Raw genomic sequence first — 21,559 nt, 5'->3', positions numbered from 1 at the left:
ACAACCGTCTGTAAAATCACAGACGGCTACGCACCGCCGACTGCCTACATTCTTTACCAGAAACACTTGCCAACCTTCCTAAACTATGGAAAACTGATCCCCATTTATTCTTCACACCCCCTCTCCACGTGAGATAATGAACATAGCGTGATGACAGACCACGCCAGGATAAAGCCACGAATGTCAGCAAAGGTTGCCAGGGCATGTGTCTGTGGAGAGGTACGAAGAAAGAAGCCATTGCCATTTGACTTTGAAAAAGGGAGGAAGCGGTATGACGGCGTACCATACCACGAGAGAAAAACGGAGCAAGTAGACTCCTGCAAGGCTGAGGGAACAAATTTAGACGCCGACCATTCGAAGACTTTGCGACTTACACCCGTATCAGTTTGGTTCTGGTGGAGAGGTCACTTCTCAAAACTATTCACGATCATCCACGAATAATTACTAACCAGTTTTGAGTGTACGTGGTCGTTATCAATGCTACTGCCTGCACATTCTCTTTTTGGAAGGCACCGAAGTGAACTGTTAATCTGCTTCTGTATGAGAAGGTTGGTAGACAAGAAGGGTGAGCTGTAGCCACTTGTTAATGACGACGACACTGCTTTTGGTAACGATGACACGTTCAGTTTCAATAAAATCCGGGTAGTGGTGAAAGTGGAAATCGTAGTCTTAACAAAATAAATTGCAATTTATCTGGCCAGTACCGCAGACAGCCCCCACCCAAGTGTTTGATTTTAACATATACTTCATCTTAATTGCTACTCAGTGCCTGTCTTTCAAATGTAAATGTTGTTTTTAATAATGTGATTACTTAGCCTGAACGCGGACTAGCAAGGAATAAGCAAACCACTTAGCCAGAGATTTTGTTTATTGTCAGAATTTATTACAGCGTTCTCTTGCCATATCCCGTGTCTTCAGAAAGCTTTTCATCAATTAGTCCGTCAAACTAACAATAAGAAATTTTCTTAAATTGTAACTGTTTACTTACTGAATAACCACTTCAACTACAAACATTTTGTTTATTTAAAAAAAAAAAACTAAGAAAGTAAGCCGTGCCTGCACATGCACACACCCCACACTCTATTTTTGTATGCACAAAAAATATTTTACAGTCCGAAGTGAAGGAGAGGAAGAGAAATGCTGTCTACATGCGCACTGATGCTGGGCACAATCCAGTAGGAATGTTTCTGGCTTGCCTGCTGTCTGGAGGGCTGAGAATAGATAACACCGTAAACACAAAACATAATGCCACGGCAGCGTGATGCAAATTTCCTCTCCCAAACTTGTCTGCTAAAAATAGAATGCCTTAATGGCGATGCACGTCAGAAATGGTGTCCTGCACATGGTCCACATAATTGAATTATGAATTTTTCTCGGTGGCTCTCACTTTCTTCACGGCCACAGTCTATACGCATGTTCATCTTATGCACATGTATCCTATTAAATATATACAGTAATCACACATATACATCGCCATCTAACTGGTATATAAATAGAATCAAACATAAGCTAGCCAGATAACGGAGGTGATGTCATTGCCTGTATTTCTCCCAATGACAAGCTCCCTTGTAACACCGGCAGATGTGAAAGTCTGTTGATTATCAAGCACACCGTGGTTTTTCCCCCAAACCCTCTCTGCTCACGCCAGCGAAGGCTGCCAGCCCAAGCGCGGGATCTTGGGATCTCGTTTTACGCTGCACCGCTGTTACCTGCACAGGTATTCGCACCGAATGACCTCAACCCAGTGCACGCAACCTGCCGTCACCCGGCCCCTCTCTTGCCTAGCCAGCCCTATTCTAAATCTAGGTAAGGCGCCTTTACCCCTCCATACTTCATCCCCAACCCCACCGGACTTGTTCCCTCCTGCACACTCTTCCCCCCTCCTCTTCAGCCCGGCCCCTGTGAATTCCTCCCCCCTCCCTTTTTCTTCTGCAGAGAAAGATTGGAGGAGTCATGCAACGAGGTCCAGGACAGTTTACCCAACAACCCCGTGTAGATCCGCAGTCCGTGTGCCCCAGACAATGAACAGACTAGAACTAGGCCTTATCTCTTGTGACTAAGGCTGCATAATGAGGTCTCAACTACTAAAGACAGCTACACTTTCAGGGGTGGGGGGATGGGATGGGGAGTGTCTGATGAGGTGGGATCACCTAAATAAACCTGATCAAAATGACATAAACAAACGCCGGCAAGCGGCAGAAAGACGAGAAAGAAAAGTGTTACACCCACTTTTATCCAGTCTGGCACTCAAAAACAGTTTAAGACTTAGACCTTTTGCTATCTACTTGCATCCCTCTCACCCACCCACCCTCAAAAAACTCTCCACTTCCCCTTTTCACCTTCCACGCCGAGGTAGGGAGCCAAGCACTCAACTAACCCCTTCGGCAGTCTCAACCCCGCCAAGCGTCCATGAGCGGTTGCCAGTGTTTCTTCTAACTCGCACGCGAGCTAAAGCTAGATAAACTACTGCAGGCTTCACCAAAAACGACGTTCGAAGTCGATTGAGACGATAACGCCGATGTCTAAATCATCACCTCTTGTTGAGAAGATCGTAAAGCACCAACAGTTACAGGCTGAGCAGTGGGGGGTTGGGAAAGGGGACGAGGTAGGAGATATATCATCAGGTGAGGGCACCATACACCAATGTGGTGATGACGTGAAGAATAGTCTGATGGCAAACAGAAGTCGTCACCTTTCTCTTTGTCGTCCATTGTCAGCGAGTAAAACACTCACTGCCAGAATGGAAGAACATGATATCACCTGACAATGGCAGAAATAATCTCACATAGCCTAACACACAAACTTTTCTGTTTCTGACGTCCCGTTTCCTTCTAGCAAGACGCCGGTGATCCCTCCAGTGCGATCTCGTGGCGGTCTTGGCGCACTCGCCACGGTTTTTCCGTACAGAATGTAGGGTGTGCGCACTCGCCTCCCTCCGACTATGTGAGTTGGTGCGTTGGCTCGGAATAGCTTTTCTACGCATCGCACACCCAAAGGTAGCTTCTTCACTGCGTCCTCGGCTGCTGGGCCTGCCACATTGGTTGGCCTATGTTCAGTGGGGTGAGGTGGTTTGTATGTGTGTATGAGTGACATACAGAACAGCTTCAGAAAAAAGGGGATGGATGCGCACGCTCGCACACACACACATATGCAGGCTAATAGAAAAAACAAAAACGCATAAAAGCTTGAATAACCACATTTTTTGTACATTAAGTACCTAGGAAAAAGCCCTTTAGTGATATAAACAAGAAACAGAGAGCGATAGAACACTGTACTATCAAGTTTTACGACTATCCGACAGGTGGCACATCAACATGGAGACACCATGGAGTACATGTATTCGACTCGCTGGGAGACAGCGGAAAGTTACAGCACAGAAATAGTCTCTCATGGCCTTGGTGTTCTCTATATATATCTAAACGGAGCAGTTACCATGTCTAGCACGTAACTGTGACTTCAACAACCAGAGACCAACACACAATTTTGCTAGGCCTAGCTGAATAGCTGACATGCTATATTTTATGAACAGTTCAGCTGAACCTCTTGGCTATGCTCTATGCTCTTAGTGCCAGCGACCTATACCCCACACCCAACCCTTACGGGCACCAAACTTGGTAATAATCAATGACCACAAGATGATGGCAAAATGCTTGTGATTCGCCCTGCCAGTTGTAGAAAGGACCCACTGCATTCTCCACAGCTCAATTTTCGCGAGGCATTTTCTGTCAAAATCACTCGCTAACCTCTCGTCGCAGAAAACTGCCAAATCCCGACTAATCTTGTTCTTTTCTTTCCTTATCCCTCCTTCTTTATCCCCTCATGCGTCCTCCTCCCACGTCCCCCTTCACCTCCACCACCCCAGTCCCTAGCCCGGGATGGCACCAGCCGACTGCATGGCTTGTCTGACGGCTTGATATGATTCTAACCCCCAGTGGCCTCCCCATAAACTATCCGGCACATGCGATACGCGAGCCCTAAGTTACTTCCCCTGCAGTCACAAGCACCTCGTGGACTACACCGAGATTCCGCCCCACAAATGAAAAGCACCTCCCTCCAAGTGGGAAAACTGAAAAGAAACACAAGGAAAGACGGCATACAAAGAATGTGGAGAATGACCGCAGAATGCGGTCCTATATCTTCTCTAGCATTTCTTCGCTCTCTCCCTCCCTCCTCCCTATATTTCTTTGCCAAACACTGAAAGTTACGAGAAGGCTTGGAGGAAAGGCCAGACAGGCAGGATGAAAAGTGAGTCAGATACCGGAGGTTGGGCGGGACGGGTGAGGAAGATACCGGAGGTTGGACGAGAGGCGAAGGGAAGAAAGGTAAGGCTGATACTGGAGGGTGGGGGTGGAAAAAAAGACAAGATACAAAGGTTGGACTGCAAAGGTGGGGAGGGGTTGGAGGTATATTTGATAAAGGTCAGGAAGTTCAGTCTGAGTTGGGGAAGAGGGAGGAAAGGTAAGGCAGATACGTAAGGTCTGGCGAGGGGAGTAGGGAGAAGGAGAAAGTGGGACGCGATTGGGGAAGGAAATGTGACAAAAACTACACGAGCGGGTGTGGGCAGGGTATAAGTAGATACGGGAAGGTGGGCGGGGAGAAGGCGGAGAAAAAAGGATAATAAGATACGGAGGGCTGGACGGGAAGGCGGGAAGTGGGGTTGGAGTGCAAGAGTTTGCCCGAATGTTAGCAATGACGCACACAGTTCTCAAACTTCCATGCAAACAAAGCTGTTGCACGACGATCGAAAATTATCGTTCACGTGGTATGGATCCCTTGGCGAAGATCCCATTCCCAACCCGAAATATTCAGACTAAACATCGGAAGTGTGGCGTAAGGAGTTCTAAACGTTATCCTTCTCAGAAAGGTTGATTTACCACCTATGATGAAGGTAAGCAAGTATACAAATAGACAGGTGCGTGACAGACGAAATTAATCACACAAAATACCAAATAGAACGATGTTTGTGTCCTTACATATGCACTTAACTCCCATCCCTCAACAGTAACACACACACAGCCAGTTCAAGGTTCTACAACAGATGAAGGGGAGCTGGACTAGAATGTTGGCGAAAGATATCCAGCGTGAGAGAGAAAGAAGATGCGGAGTCCACACGGCGCTTTACACGGAGAAAGTAGGGACAAGAAGCAGCAAAGTCGGCCTTCTCCCTGCTGTCCCTGTACAAACAGAATAACAAGCTTATCCACTCCTTCCAGGTTTAGCACACAAGCCAGCGCATCCCTCGTAGGGTTCTTGACATCGCGATGTGCTTTTTTAAAATCTTCTCTTTCTTTTTTTTAGGTTAATGGGAGAACTTCCACAAACACCGGATCCAACAAGATTTCACGCTTCGTTTTTCTAATGTCGATACACTACACAGATGGTCCTCGCACGTCCTTTTTTAAAGTTGATATGTATTACAACTTGAACTGGTGCTTACAAACTTTTGTGATTTATATGCACTGTGCACAGGGGTTAGCAAATGCAAGTACAATACACAGATGTACAAATAATTACAACTCTGCCATTCTATCTTACCTCTATCAGTTTCTAACCCCCGTGTGCGTTTGTATGAGAAGGAATATGTATAAGAGAGAGAGATGGTGTATGTGTACGCAGATGTAGGAGCATACCTGCGTGTTTTCAGACAATAATGAAGTCCGGCACAAATATTCTCCCATAATATTCGGTCCATAATTCGCACGTCAAAACTGGCTTTGTTTATGGGAGGACACCAGTTGCCCCCTTATTGTTGCCGGGCGGTCGGAAAGTGAGGCTCATTGCAGCTTGTATCTCGGGGAGACCTAACTCGAAACACAGCTTCCCACCCCCTCACTACCACCACCACACTACATCCTCTTCAATAAATGCTTGCAATGTCATTTGCATCAGTGTTCCATTTTTTAAAAACTTTAATACTATTGCTCCCCGTACAAGTATAAATGACAATTTGACTGATTCGACGACTAGCAGTGAAATCGTGGGAAAAAGCGGCAGATGAGTGAGCTTCCCCTCCGCGATATACAGCATCAAGAAAAACAGGTGCGCCTCATCCTCCGTGCGGTGTCAACGACCGGTGAGGTGTCAGGACAACTCGGCCTGTCGGCTGCACATCTGCTGCTCTCCCTCGCTACCATTCCCCTTGAATGACTGCACCTATGTCGCGTCTTTAATGCTTAGACTTACCAGCAAAGATGATAGTCTCAGACCAATTAAACCACTCTACTCAGTGAAACATAAGAAAAAAGAAATAACATTCGTATGTGCGCGTGTGTGCTCGTCTGTGTGTTTAAGAGAGGACGAGAGAGTGAATGAGAGCAAGAAGTTATGTGTATAAGCGCACGCACGTGCAAGCCTTGTCTCAGCATGTCTGCCTCACAGATCTGTGACAAAACCGTTTATCGCCCTCTCATTTATCCCTGTTCTTACTTTATTGTCAGTTGACGTGCACATGACTCGCTGACACTGAGCCACTCACTCAACACCCAATACCCCTTACCCTACCTTCCAACACACAATCACACACACCCAACTCACCTCAAAACAATTTCAAGTCTGCCAGAGGCAAAACACCAGGTGTTGAAAATCTAGATGAGAAATATAAAACGATGGGGATGCTAGAATCCCCTATTCTTCTCTCCCTCCCTTTCTCTCAGTCTCTCAAATAAATAACCAAATAAATAAAATTAGCGATATATAACTCTTGTTGGTCATGTTCGAGCTAGCAGTTGACAAGGTGTGATCGGAGTTGGAAGTTGGAGGAATGGAGGTGAGTTGGGTGCAGAGTCAGTTCACGCCGGTGAGGACCAGCGACGCCGGGAACACTTGATACATGGAGGAAGGGATGAGGGTCTGAGGACACGAGCACCTAGTGACGTGACAGGAAGGTGAAGCAGCAGCGACGGTCACCTGCCACTGTAAATCTCACAAGTGCAATCTACCTCCGTGCTCGCGGAGAGAGTCGGCCACATATTTGTTTCTTCCTCCCTAAACTCTTCGTCGTAAATGAAGCTCTCATGATGCGTCCTTCATCTCAAGTACCGTATCTCGCAGTGTGGCTGAGTAACGCTCGTGTCACGAGCCAATGTGTCACTCGCCACACTTTAATGTAATGCAGATATCTCAGATACAAGAGCAGAGATGAGGGAAACCGCAGCAAAATATCTCGAACAGGACATGAACGAGATAAATGCACTCGCTGTCAACGCATGTTACAGGCCACATCAGACATTCACACTCTGTTGTCACCACAGACTCCGCCACCTATGCCAGAGCTATTCGTCACCCACAGGACTTTCTCCTCCATCATCTTGTAGAAAGCGGAGGCAAGGTAGGAGATGGGTGACCTCAGAGGAGGGAACGCGGCAACGGCAGAAGACGCACAGGTGAAAAGAATAACAAAACGTTCAAGACGAGGTGGGTTGTGACAACAAAGCATGAATACCGACTGCTCCAATCTCCCGTCTCAACCCCTGTTTTCGTGTTGTTTTTCGCTGGTTGTCTAATTGATAAAAGCTCAGAATTTTAGCTTTTTTTTAGAATCTTCTTAAGAGACTAGCAGTAGCAATCCTAAGCAAGCCTCCACAGCTGAAGGATTTTTTTTTGTGGGGGTTGGGGGCTTGGGGGTGGAAGGTGGGTCTATCTCACTGTCTGACTAGCGTCTGCCACATCGGTTAACCTTCCCTTTCGCTAAGTCTAGCAGGAATCTCCTGTGTCAGGTATTGTGTCTACTAATATATCAAACGAGGATAACTCAATTTCTGAGAGCTCATCTGTAAAACGATCCTGACTTTAGTGTCATCACGTGATCTGCATTTGGTGGCCAGATGGCCTTCATCTCTGGAACTGATGCTAGCATCCGAGGGGAATGCAGCAAGGAAGAGAGTCTAAGCACGCTGTTGTACACGTACACTGTGATTGTCAGCAGTTTTATGCAGCTGCTATGAAGGTTGAACAATTGAGGGAGAATATGTACCATTTGGCTTGAGCCAGTTTTACTGTTTTCTCTTCCGAGGAAAAAATGTGACTACTTACGTCAATTTTACATAAGTGATAAACGAATTTATTTCACCACCTGAGATTTTTTAAAATCCTCTCGTGTGACCACGTCGAGGTCCTTCTACCCCACAAGGTCAACACGTGCAAGAGGACTAGCAGCTGTTTGAAGCTACTGACGTAAAATACACACACAACAGTACCCAGCACCGGCCCTCCTCGTAAATACCATCATCCTACCCACCCACCACCCACGCCTACATGCAAATATCCGGTCAAGAGTGTGCAAATCTTAAAAGGTGATGTATATAGAACTTTTTTTTTTTTTATCCGGTGGACAAAAAAGTCAGGGTAGTGGGAATACAATGGAGCTTAGTCTTTGTCAAGGCTGACAGCACAAGCATGGAGAAAACAGCTCAATCCGCGTAATGCCAGCCCTATCCTCTTACCAGTGCAATCTGCGCGTGCATGCCACCTACATCGTCACGAGCACGAGCCACATGCACGCGCGCTGTCCTCCAGCTGGTGTTTTTACCTGTAACTACCTACCGCAATGACCCTTCTCTCTCTCTCGCCGTGCAAGAGGCGGGTGGGTGCTAGCCACCGTGACCTGTAACGCGGGTTACCTCAGCAGGTGCATTGCTACAGCTTCTGCTATTCTTTCCCTCCTCCCTCCATCAAACCAAGCACCTTGACGTTTTCAGAACTACCGCCACCGGAAAACAAGAGCTTCGACTTCGTAGGCAGTCGTGTCTGTCCCACTACAGATGCCGTGTGGCATCTCCCACCTGCACTGAGGGCCCAGAAAGCCGCACGAAGGGGAAAATTCACGCAAGAAAGTCGACCCTATCCTTTTGTCATGACCTGCCCCAGTCACGCAGGGGCATATTTATGGCGCCTCTTTTTCTATCTCAACCCTATAATTTCCTCACCCGTTCATCCCCTCCCTCGATAACGACAGAAATACGTTTTCATCTTTTAACTTTTTTTTTTCTTTTTTGACATTACATCTCAGAACGAGGTTTCAAATGGCAGATGGAGGATTGTGGCGAATACTGATGGATTAAAAGTCTTTCAAACATTATCGCCCTACTCTCCTCTTCCACTTCCTCAGATGGGTGCCCAGTAAATCCACTTGTCAGTAATCTTCCCGTTGTTTCCCAACTCCACGTGCAGGTAAGACGCTTTATTGTACTTGGGTTGCACCGCGTGATGGACACAAGAGAAAGTAGGGTACACACAGGTAACAAGCCAAGAAAATCCCCTCTCATGACACGAAGAAGGCCCCGCTCTACCCACACTTATCAAACCCGAAGTTTCGTTTTTGAGGAAGGCGGCGAGACGAGTCAGCAGAAGGTGGGTCCTCCAGTCGCCTCACTAGCTATCTTATCCGCACAGGTGAGTGTCACACCAGAGCCCGCTGCTCCCAAATTGCAGATGGTTAGGATATTAGCCCCTTGCCAAGCACACGAGAAGCACTCCGTCAACACCAAGGACTTATTACAGAGAATGTCACGTCTGGAAATGATCTGGGGCATTGAAGCGACGTGTCACTGTCGAAGTGTTTAGTTTGATTCCGCTGTCCCGAGCAGCTTCAGGCCTGACAAGAAAAGATCCAGCATTCAAGTTCATTTCCTGCTGTTGCATGTCAACCCTTGCTGAAGAAAGTGGCGGTGTCAGGGCTTGCTTGTTAGCCATTAAAGCTAGGCTGCTGTTCGTGCTGCAGTCTGTCTCAGGTGGAAAGGTGACAAACCTCATGGCACGAAGCAGAGGAAATGAGCAAGTTTTCACGGGTGAATGCAGCCTTTTGTCCTCACAGGTGTGCCCCACTTCATGACGAGTAATGGCACATTAGAATAAGTAGCGAAAAATGGAGAGGATAGCTTTTAACGAAAGAAAAAAAATATGCAGGGCAGAAACCCACACACGAGAAAAAGAAATTCGCGAGTGATCAAGAAATTAAAATACATTTTTCAAAAAAAAAAAAAAGGTACCGTATCAGGACACAGATAAAGGCTCTCGAAAACACTGAAACTGGCAAAACAATGAGACAAAACAGCAATGGGGCAGTCTGTCGCCATTATGACTATAGAGCAAACACAAACAGACTGTACCAGCAAATGTAGCGACACTGCTTGCAGGGCAATATCTTCTTGTAGGAACATTTGTGTGGCACCCTGGTCACGTCACTAAACACATACACGGTCTTTAAGACCCAAGGATGCACCACCACAAACGTCAACATCATGCAGCATTAAATTTCTGTTCTGTGTCTGTGATGATGATGATAATAATAATAAGCATCTCTCCAGTGCAATTCCCTGTCGGCAGTGCGCTCAATCCCCTCCGACATAAAGAATCGGCTTATATACTGAGATTTAGAAATTCATTTCACAACATGACGCTGTTGCTCCCATTGCTAAAGGATGTCTCCCAGGAATGTTTCAGGAGGATGTAGCGGGAAGTGATGTTGCGACAGTTCATGGACGACACCAATTCCTCTCACACACACATACGCGCGCACACACACACACAAGCCCGACTCCTGCAGCTATTTCACATTTCAAAAGCCATCATCTTCCTCTAGTCAGTCTAGTGGCTTGCACCGCTCTCCAGCACGCTGCGTCTACTTTCCCCTAACCCCTGGCTCTATTCGTCTGACACTGCACATGCACAGAAAGACAAACTTTACAGTTATTCCTCTCCTGCCAATGTTTGGTCAACTGATCTACCGGCACTAGTGCGGCTTTTCCCTTCCCTTAATAATCTCACGCTCACCAAATACTAGAAAAAAATTATCAAAATATGTATCTTGCTCTCGCTCGCCGGCCTAAAACCAACTGTTGACAAAAGCGGGAGAGATTCATATTCAGCCCTTGGCGCTGAGCCTCGCTGAGGTCGTCCTACCGGGCCAATCACCAGCGCGCTCAAGCTGGGCGCAGTTACCTTTAAAGCTGTGACATTTTCGTCAGGGAGGTCATTTGTAATCTGTGTACACACGCGTGCCAATACACATGCATACACACATGTAGCGCACAATGCCTGGCTGTCGGATGGTGCTCACAGAGAGTTACGTTTTTTTGGGGGGCGTATAAATTAAACGTGAAGCGGTCATGCTTCATGGAGGTGGCCTATCGTCACAAACTCCGACCCTGTCTTTACGCACACATCCACCCGTTAATACCGTCATATGAGAAAGCGAAGGAGGAAAACCCATCAAAGCTCCTCGTATTTCACTGCGCATGCGTGTGTGAGCATGTGTCAGGAAGGTAATGTTTGCCGGTTGGATATGGGGTAGGGACGTGGGGTATCACAGCTCTTTGCGGGGATAAGAGGGAAAGCGTGTCTTATTTAGCATCAATTCACAATTTCTTTCGATCTTAATCCTGCACGCTCTTTCACCCCACTCTGTGTAGCCTTGAGAGCTTGGAACTGTGCTGGTGGTGTGACAGACGAGGTACCGTCATCGCCGTCCCTGCCACGCGCTGCACACGCTGTAGAACGACGTCAGGAACTTTGGGTCGCAAGCAGGGACAGCTCACGGCTATCAGCACGCGCTACGGAGGGGTTGGCAACGACGAACAGGTGTGAACGGGGAGGGTGATGGGAACAGATGCAGCGGTTCCATTTGGGTTCATACAACTGAGCCCAAAGTTTAGGATTTGTCAACAGAATACTACTTTTTAATGACTTTTTTTTAATTTCATATTTATTTTTACAATTGATAGCCACTTTGCATAGATAAAAAGAAGTTTCTAAAAACTCTAGCAACAATGTATTTTTCCTTTTGTTGAAAGATACTTTAGACTTGTTGCCCTCTGTAATAATTTTACATTGGATGTTATAAATCTATAAGCTTAAATCTGAACAAAGCCTATCATTTACCATTACAAAATACAACACCGGTATTTATCATGTCATTACACACCACTGTTCCCTCAGAAAATGAAAACATATCTGTCACATACTTTATCTTTCTCACATACAATTACATTAATACATTGTTGGCAATTCATCTCTTTCCTTTGCTCTGTGCTCTTGTTTTATGAGTTAAGACAGCAATGAGGTTATTGTGATGATGTTTCCCCAACCCTGTCCTCAATTATCAGTTAGGTCTTCCCACCCACTGAATCTCTTTCACACTAGTGGTCAACCTGAAGCATGTACTACCCAACTTTGACCTTTGGTGTGCAATATAATCCTTAGAAATTGAGAGTAAGTTATATTTTAGTTAACATACTAAGTTGCAGCTTAACCCAAATTTCTTCCTAGACCTTTTTTTTAATACACTTTGCAGGCAGTAGAGACTAAGTATTTTAAAGTAAGTTCACTTCTCTAAGATCAACACAAACTGCCTGACTGCTTGACCTAAACAAGGGCCCCAAGCTATAGACGCTCTAGAAGAGTGAATGGGAAATGCCCTACTGTGGATGTCTGGGGAGTTAATGCCCTCTGCCTTAAGAGTCAATTGAATGATCTGAAGTACTGTGGAGATAGCTCTTTACGATTGTCTACAGAATCCTTCTGTGATACATACAAAAGAACTGTGCAAGAATGTAAAGGAAATTAAGTAACATTCAACTTCTCTCAGATTTAAGACACAATCATAAATAATAAAATATCTGCTGTTTTTAGAAACACTCACCATAATTTTTTTTTAATACAGCTCATACTTAATTGGATAACAATTTCATTTAGTGCACTTGTGGATTGTTTACAACTAGTTCTTATTCTGTAAACACAACATTATTTTGGCTAATATTGTGTCACACTACCTATCAAGCACAATACCAGTCCTTGCTGCACAATCATAATTGTGTACTAAAGTGTACAAACACAAATCTTGCCACTACAAACGTTTTGTTACTCTTATACACAAACCCCAGCAAGTATCAGTCTCAGCATCAATACAAGAATTTCCTTTTTGTGGTAAAAAACCTACACACCCACAATCACCAGTAGATCAAAGATAAAATAAAGATCAAAGACAAATGTGTCAAATTAGTGTAAACTATTTACGATTACAATTGTAGAAGCAAACAGAACTTCACCAAAATTTGGTCTGAGCAAGAATAGCCTTCACGATCCTGACAATGCTGGTAACAATAACCTGAAGCTTTAGTGCTGTAGGCATTTGTTGTCACCAGTCTGACATGCCTGCATCTGACAAATGGCTACATGAGTGTTTGTGGCTCTCAGGGTAAGTGAGTCTTATAACATAAAATTACCACATCAATCTTAATGGCAGCTGATATGTCAACCCTAACCCTGAAAAGCACCTGAACCAGTGAATAAATTAAATCATTTTCATGCCTACATTGGTGAAGTTTCTCACAACTCCTGATGTTTGTCACTGCATACTGTGTGATTAGCAGCAACAGCTTGTAGTAAAACAGACTCAAAATGTATTAAATATAAACAAATATCTTTCTCTTGTTCTGCACATGGGTATGATATTTTTACAGCATGCACACTTTACTTTTTCAGAAGATTAATATGTACAACCTTCCATAGATTATCTAATGAAGATTATTTACTGCTCAACAAACTGAATGCCTACATGTTTATCATTATTTAGAATCTACAAATAAACACAACTAGCACTGGAAAAAGACCAAAGCAAAATGGATCTGGGCCTGACTCATGTGGCTACACTGCATTAATCTGTACAGTACAGAAAGTTCTCAAAGAGTTAAGTCTATAATGCCATGAATTACATGTCCCAGTTGACTACTAGGATGTTCTGATACGATAATGTTCAACCATTTTATACTAAGGTTTAAGAAGCAGAAAATATTCTGACAAGATACTTTTCAAAGATTTATTGGAAATAACGCTGGATTATAAGAAGCATAAAAATGTATGTTCATAGTCCCCTATGTGTTGTGAATGCAGGTTCCATACCATATTTCCAAAATATGCTCTTATGGTCTGTATTATGTGCTTCATGTCATTCTAAGTTTAGCCTTAATTTTGGAAAACCTGATGACAGCCCTTAACTTAAAAAAAAAAAAAAGATTTTGGTGCCCATGACTGAATATTGCCAGTCCTTTGTGTAAAGTCTTCAGCAAGAATAAAACAAGCTCCATATATGATCTTTTTCTAACAAGCAGTTCTTAACTCATGGATAAGAAAATCAAGTTCTCATTTGCTCTTAAATGCTTGTAACCACATGCATCATGCTGACTTCAGAAACACCTATTCAAATGTTTGTTGACAACTCTCTTCCTCAGCTGGTCTATGGTTTCACTGATCTATGGATTGATCAGTTTGCTTTTGGAGATCTAGTGTTGGTCTCTCTGCTGGATTTCTGCAAGGGTCTAGAGCAGCTGATATGTTTTGGGTTCTTGTTGCCTGATTAGCTAATGATTATGGCAACTGAAGGCTTATGATCCAGCATTCTGTGTGATGGTATGCTGTTGCTATGCACACAAACCTTCTCAATTAGTTGTGTTGTCTTGTAAGCACAAGAATTATGAATGCCTGTGTTTTTATGTTGCCCTATCTTCAAATCCTGGGAACCAATCACTGTAATTGTGGTCATCCTCAGTCTTACTATTACCTTACATATGCTACTTGCTAGGTTTAGGCCCAGTTTAGTTTGAAGTATACTCGGTCAGGAAAGAAGTTGAGAGCTACTAACATTATCAGCAGCAGTTATTATTACTACTATAATTACTGCTGTGAAGCTCGGTTAATAACACATTTACTTGCCCCAGTCACATTCAACGATAGTTGGTATAAACAGTATCCTTATAACAACAGAAATCTGGCATCATTATTTGTATTATTTTGTGCAACGACACAATTCAATAAACTGGTTTTATAATCATTCAAAATAAACTGTTACAGTTACACTTTATCACAGGAAAGTGTAGCAGTCTATAAGCATTAATAAAATTGTAGTCAACGTTGAGGTGGTGGGGCACATAAGGCAAGCTATTTTTAACTACGATTCCTGTCGTTCATCTACAGTTTAAAGATTAATATTTTTTTAATTGCAACACAACACCGTCGTGTCTCATTCATTTCCGACTAACCTGTAGAGCCTCAAAATGATTTAGGAAGGAATCAAAACACCGACAAGACTCCTTCTAAAAGTTAACAGGACTCATGGATGAACTTTGACAAGTTTATGTTTTCCCCACAGACCTCATTCCTATCAGAGTTTTCGTACACCAGCTTTAATCTGGCACGGCATGGCGTTATCGCTCATCGATCGAACAGGCAAACAAACCCAACAGGAAAGAATAGCATGCAGTGGGACAGAAGCAACAGACGACCGCTGAAGATTTAGAGACTAACGACAGAAAATGGACAGTTGATTAAAAATTTAGTTTACACATAATGTTTCTTGAATATGTCTCTTCAGTTGTGTGATCAAACACAAGACATGTTCGACTGGCATTAAACTTTAAGAGATGACAGCCTGTACACACACACAATCGTCTGCCCTGTATCATGAAGTCCGATTCATAACCAATCGAATGTAACTTAAGAAACACTAACTTATTTTTAACCAATACCACAGGCAAAGATAATAACAGTAATAAACTGAACACTGTACTCACCTCCCGATGAGGACGCCAGGATTTCGAGACAACACTTAGAAAACAGTTGTCCGCAAGACCTCGTAGGCGGTAAGAGGGAGGTTACTTTTGAGGCCAGACCGCCATTAGACGACATCGACACAGGCGAACCAAGAGTGTGTGTGTCTCTCTTAAATTTTTCAAAGAATATAACCTGTATCACGTGTGTCTTGTAATAAAAATGTTTATTATGTTTATTTTATGCGAAACCGAAGCAAAACATTAATATTTTTTTTTAACGTTTTGTGTTTAGCGACGGAGCTGTGCAGCGGCAATGTCAAGACTCGCGCTGATTGGCTGAGAGGAGTGTCAAGGTTACTTGTGTTGACTTTACTGGGGTCAGGAGGGAAAGCACATGGTTCGGCCGAACGCGCTGCGCGGCGTGGCATCTATGACACAAAGTCGTAAGATTTGAGGCTTCACTTCCTAGGCATTTGACTCTCGAGTCAGAAAACACAAGCCAACCAACAAGCGCACAGAACATTCTTTTATCGATCGGCAGTGCAGAGACCGACAGCTTTTGCGAAAGTTAGGCTCCGACCACTTTCCCCACGCAAGGCGTTGCTAATAGTTCGATAATAACTCGGTCACCGCCTGTATATCACACATACAAAAACAACCAATATAATTTTATAAATTTCTTTTCTTTCCATCATCGAAAGAAGGCGTAAATACGCGAAATACATCTGTGCATGTGCAGGTTTTTTTTAATTTATTATTATTATTTACATTGTGCGTACGCGCGGGCGAAATTTCTGCTTCTTTTCGCCTATATTTTGTAAACCATGCACTCTGCTGCCTACGGATGAGTATTATAATAACGTGGGGAGCGGGAGAAAAATATTTTAATCATCGTACACATACAAGAAGCCGATAAATAAGGTTGTTTTGCATGACTATGTGCAATAATATGCATGCTACTACTATATATGCAATGTTTTCGCTCGACCTCATTGTGCATTTCTGCCATCCACAAAAGAATAAGGTAGGTTTAAAGCCCGCAAGAGTATTTTCGTGTTTACCTCAGTCTTTGGATTTTGGGGGGTTTTGTTGTTGTTGTTTTTTGTTGGTTTTTTGTTTGTTTGTTTGTTTGTTTGTTTGTTTGTTGTTGTTTTTTGGTAACAGAATATTGAGCAGTTTCAGTACGACATGGTGGGTTATGGGGTATGGTATTCCTCCTGCCTTTCGTTTCATTGTCCTTTGTCACATCTGATCTATGATATGGATATTGTCGAAACCGTTAGATATTATGGCCTAAAACTGTCCTGTGTGTGCATGGACGTGTGTCTGCGTGCATATGTAAGCGCGGGCGTCAATGTGTGTGCTCTAGCTCAGCCAATTACTAATTACATTCTCATTATACTTATATATATATATACTTTTGTTCTTTGTGTATACGTGTGAGTAAGCGTGAACACAGGATTTCACACTAATTTATGTGCATGTGTGTGTGTGTGTGCTTGAGACCGTTATCGTTTTTTTATTATCTTTCATCTTTGTCTCTCAGGTGTTTTCAATTTTGCGTTATTGAATTTCTTTTCATGTTCTTCTTTTTTCTTCTCCTTCTCCGTCCTTGCGGCCCTATGCTCCTCGAGGAGCAACAAGGACTAAACTAAATTCCATCTCACACCCAAATGATATGACACTCATCCTTTTTTTTTATTGTATACTTATCATTATTTTTCTTAGTCATGGAAACAAAACAAGGCAATTGAAATTCTCAGGAATTCCCTAGCTCCTAAAGCTATTGCAACTTCTTGAAGCCAGCTAACTAGTTAGGGAGACAGCATGTCCTTAATCCCAACGACCCTCGCGCTCTTCAGACAGTCCCTCCTCCACCCCCATGGCCTCCCCCCACCCATACTCCACCACTCCCTATTCCTCACTTTCTCAAGGAGAGTTTTTTCAATCCGAGCTCTTTGACGCCTTCCGTCCACCCAAGTCGCTTGTCAACCTTTTTTCTTTCATTTTCTTCTCTTTTTTTTTTCCCGAGGACGTCTCAGATCTCCTTGAGAGCCGTTCCTTCTAGCGTTTGATAATACGCCATTGCGCATGCCCCTTGCCGGCGACAGGAATAGGCTAAAAATTAGGTGGTTTTGAATTCGCTCGGGAAGCTTCCATCTAGCTGAAAATATTACCGTCAGAGAACTAGGGAACGGCGAGTCAGGTACCTTTTAAACTGTCTTTAGTCAAGTCTAACCATGCCATTGTCTACCGCAGAGAGGGTGTAATAAGTAGCCAGATATATTTTGGGGTTGATATGAGAAACTGTGGGTTGCCTTACAAATAGAAAGACTAAAAAGAACGGAGAAATCAATATCTGAATTAGTTTCTCTCCTTTGTTTTTCCCTACTGTCTGTAAATAGATACGTACACGCGCGTGTGTGTGTGTGATGAGTGAGAGAGTCCGTGAATAAGTTAGAAATAGAAAAGAAATAGACAGACGCATAGAGACAAAAAAGAGATAGGAAAGGTATTGTCAAGAATGTATGTGATTGTGTGTCTGCCTGTGTGCAGATGTGCTTGGTGATGAAACACACGTGCGAAGACGTATGCACATGGATGTACTTGTGTGTACAACTGTCAATGGGTAGACATTGATGGATGTTGCATCGTGCACCGTGATTAAAACATAATAAACATTTATCTACACACAAAAATCAAACTCATTTGTACACAGCCTCCACAGAAAAGGTAGCTGCACGACATGCAGCAGCAAGATGCGATTTTTAATTCCGAGCCGCAGACTGAGGTGGCTGTGTGACTCAGGTCCTTGATCAGTGCTGTGGGGTAACCTGCCTCTGATTTCCAAGGAAAATTGAGCATTTAACTAGCTGTCTTGACGCTGAAGGAAGCGAATGAATAAAATGGATTTTGAGACAAATGCGCTTCTCCTCGCACTCTGGCCATTTAGAGTGCTGGAGCAGCCACACACACCATCTGGTTAGGTGGATGCCATTGCACCTATTCTGATCATGGCGCTGTGGTCACCGCAGAAAAAAAGCGCATTAGGTGATTTCTCCTTCTTTAACCATCTAACATACAAAAATGCAATGTGTTTGTGTGTTAAGTAGTTAAGTAAGTGCGGGAATGAGTGAGAAATAGAGAGAAGAAAAAGACGCACAGAAAACGAAAAGAAGACCGAGAGAGGGGAAAGATTCTGGCAAGAGAGCGATCTTCCAGAGCAGTGGTTCTTAACCGGGGTTCGATCGAACCCTAGGGGTTCAGTGAGTCGGTCTCAGGGGTTCGGCGGAGCCTCTGCCACGGAGGTCAAGACACACCCCCAATTCGTGATGACACTAAAGAAGGGTTCGGTGAATGTGCATATGAAACTTGTGGGTTCGGTACCTCAAACAAGGTTAACTTCTTAACCAAGGGACAGTGGAGGGTGCATCTGTGTGTGTGTGTGGTGCTGGTGGGGTGGTGTTGCGGGGGTGGCAGAGGAGTTGGTGATGGAGAAGACTGCTGAACTCCGCTCTTCCCCAAATTACTACTACTACGAACATCAGTGACTGCCATGTGGCTATGTGCACAACTTAGGCTAATCTCAATAAACGTTTGCTTAACAGTCCTCTCAGTAATGGTCACACTGATTAAATAGTTGCTGAGCGGTCAATCCACCTTGGACGAGAAAGAATCTGTTTAGAATCAAGAAAATAAAACACCTCACATAAATAGAGAGAAGATGAACCGGACAATACAAGTGTTTCGTCTGATTGACAAATAGGACGGATAGATAGATGAAGAGATGACGGTTATTAGAAAAATACTGTTTGGTATACGGTTACGTGAACCGGGTCCTTCTCAACACTGACCCTTATATCCTACAGTTTGAAGGAAAGTCCCATCATCCCCAGCTCTCTTTAGTTTTCTTCATTTTTTGTGAACAAGCTCCAACTGTTTACTCTCATATGGTGCACTCAAAGCGACATAGAAACGATTTCATCCTGGCCCGACTATTTTTACGGACAATCATTCCCATTTCACGCTCTTTTAAACGAGTGAAGACCTTAGACACGAGAGACATAAACATCATTTCCACACATTCCCCTAAGGGAGCATAGGAATAGACACGATCCTCTCACCTTCTGTCGTTATTTATTTATTCTCCTTTCTTTCGCGTCTCTCCATTCACCGCTCCCTCCTCTAAAACAAAAAGTGATCATGACATCTTCCCCCATATACCCTTCAGTCGGTCACCTGAGAATACAGAACACTTCACAGCATCGAAAGAAACTTATTTAAAAGTGCAAGCAAGTCTTCTGCATTTTCTAGAGTTTTGGCACTTTTTTATTTAGAGAAGCGGATGTGTGCACCTTCTGCACAGCTGCCAGCGGTTAGTGTGCAGTGAATGCACTCATGCGTGTGGTGGTGAGCTGCAGGCTTCTTCAACCAAGTAAGGGTCCTTTGAAATTTTAATTGATAAAATTGGCCGGTTTTTTTTAATAAATCTTTAGTATTCATTGCGAAAAAAAAAACTCCTCGAAAAAAAAAGAAAAACTTTGTTGCTTTTTTTGGAAGTTTCTTATATGAAAGGAGATTTATTTTGAAGATATTGGAGAAAAAGAGTGTATAAGTGTATGTTTTTATATGTATTTTTTACCTACAAGCAGATAATATACTTAAATATGATATTCCAGACTGTCTCCATCGTGGACGAGAAGCGTGCATGTAATTGTAATAAATCGTGGCTGGAAGGTATTGTCCTAATGGAGTAGTTAAAGGCTCACCCAAGGTTCAAGAGACAAAACATAATAACACCATTACATCATGTTGACTATAGGCGAGGTTAGAGTGGGTAGTGAACAGAGCATATAGAACACGTTTCTAATATATTCGACATCGTACACGAAACCACAGATCGATCAATCAATCAATCAAGATGGTTCATGTTAAGAGCAGAGTAGAAAAAGATTGTATTCTTTTGCTCTGCAGCTATTTCTAATTAAAGTCAGAAATAATAATAGTTTATTATTGTTTTCCCAATGACGGATCAATCAACGAATGAATGAACGGTAGTATTTATTTTCTTTTTCTGAAGGGGGGAAACAGATTCCGTATTCCCTTATAAGGGAAACATGTTTAGTTTTAATCTCCATCACGTACTTGATATATCAGTTGTATTTGAAAAAGGACACAAATAAAAAGAAATAGAGAAAGAAGGAATAAAATAATATAAAATCAGAGACAATAGATTAAAAATGTCACACGGCGCCTGAACTGGTCCCTGACTGAGGGATGGTGATGAGGGAGAGCCAGCCATGCAGCCCGACGCCTCCCAAATCCGTGTACGCCTTCAACGACAGAATTTCAAAGAGCTGCAGCCGCCGCTGTTTACTGGGAAAACACAGACCGCGAAGTGTGTTTATTTGTGGCAACATTTATCTGGAATCTTCCCTCCACTCACTTCCCCCCGCCTTTCCCGCGAGCCATTTGCTTTCCGAACCCGTGATAACAATATCTTTCTTCGTTTTTCGTGTTCCTTTGTTGTTGGGGTTTTTTTTTTTTTCTTGGTTTTTGCCTCTCTGTAGAATGTGGTTAAGACTGTGGTAAAACAGGAATTAAAATTCTTGGAAGTGGACAGGGGACTGAGTGCAGACGTGCCAAGGAACAGCGGCTTTGTCTGGACTGCGGCTACATTCCGCGTTCCAACAGCCAACAGTCTTCATTGCCAATAACCTGCAAAGATGCTGACTTTTTAAAGCTGAATTTGAGGAATGTTGTCACCCATTTTCGATATATAATCATAATTAATATTGGTATAATAATATTAATATAGTTATTAATAACACACGTGCTGGCTTTTTGCTATCTTTCTCCAGACTCTTCCAGGTTTTTGCTCAAACATTCTGAGATGACTGGAGGAAATCCAGCAACCGAGAGTTAAAAAATCGAGCGGGAACTTTACTACACCTGTGGACATCAAGACGTGGTTAACAGGAATTTTTAAATTATCTCATTTATTTTGTAACAGACAC

At 43.4% G+C, this 21,559-nt stretch overlaps 1 protein-coding gene across 2 annotated transcripts in view; it reads right to left on the bottom strand.

The window, feature by feature from the left end:
- Positions 1 to 15,793, bottom strand: part of LOC112564238 (nuclear hormone receptor HR96-like) — a 210,326-nt gene extending 194,533 nt beyond the window's left edge. The window contains exon 1 of one of the 2 annotated variants that reach the window (XM_025238920.1): positions 15,564 to 15,793. In XM_025238920.1, the coding sequence (XP_025094705.1) occupies positions 15,564 to 15,678 (115 nt within the window). In that variant the 5' untranslated portion in view covers positions 15,679 to 15,793. The remainder of the gene's footprint in view (positions 1 to 15,563) is intronic. The other variant, XM_025238917.1, reaches the window with a different exon arrangement.
- Positions 15,794 to 21,559: the final 5,766 nt, after the last annotated feature.

Source organism: Pomacea canaliculata, linkage group LG5 (assembly GCF_003073045.1).
Source record: "Pomacea canaliculata isolate SZHN2017 linkage group LG5, ASM307304v1, whole genome shotgun sequence".
Classification (NCBI taxonomy): Eukaryota; Metazoa; Mollusca; class Gastropoda; order Architaenioglossa; family Ampullariidae; genus Pomacea; species Pomacea canaliculata.
Note: the sequence above shows the minus strand (reverse complement) of the source record. Positions and strands in the feature narration are given on the sequence as shown.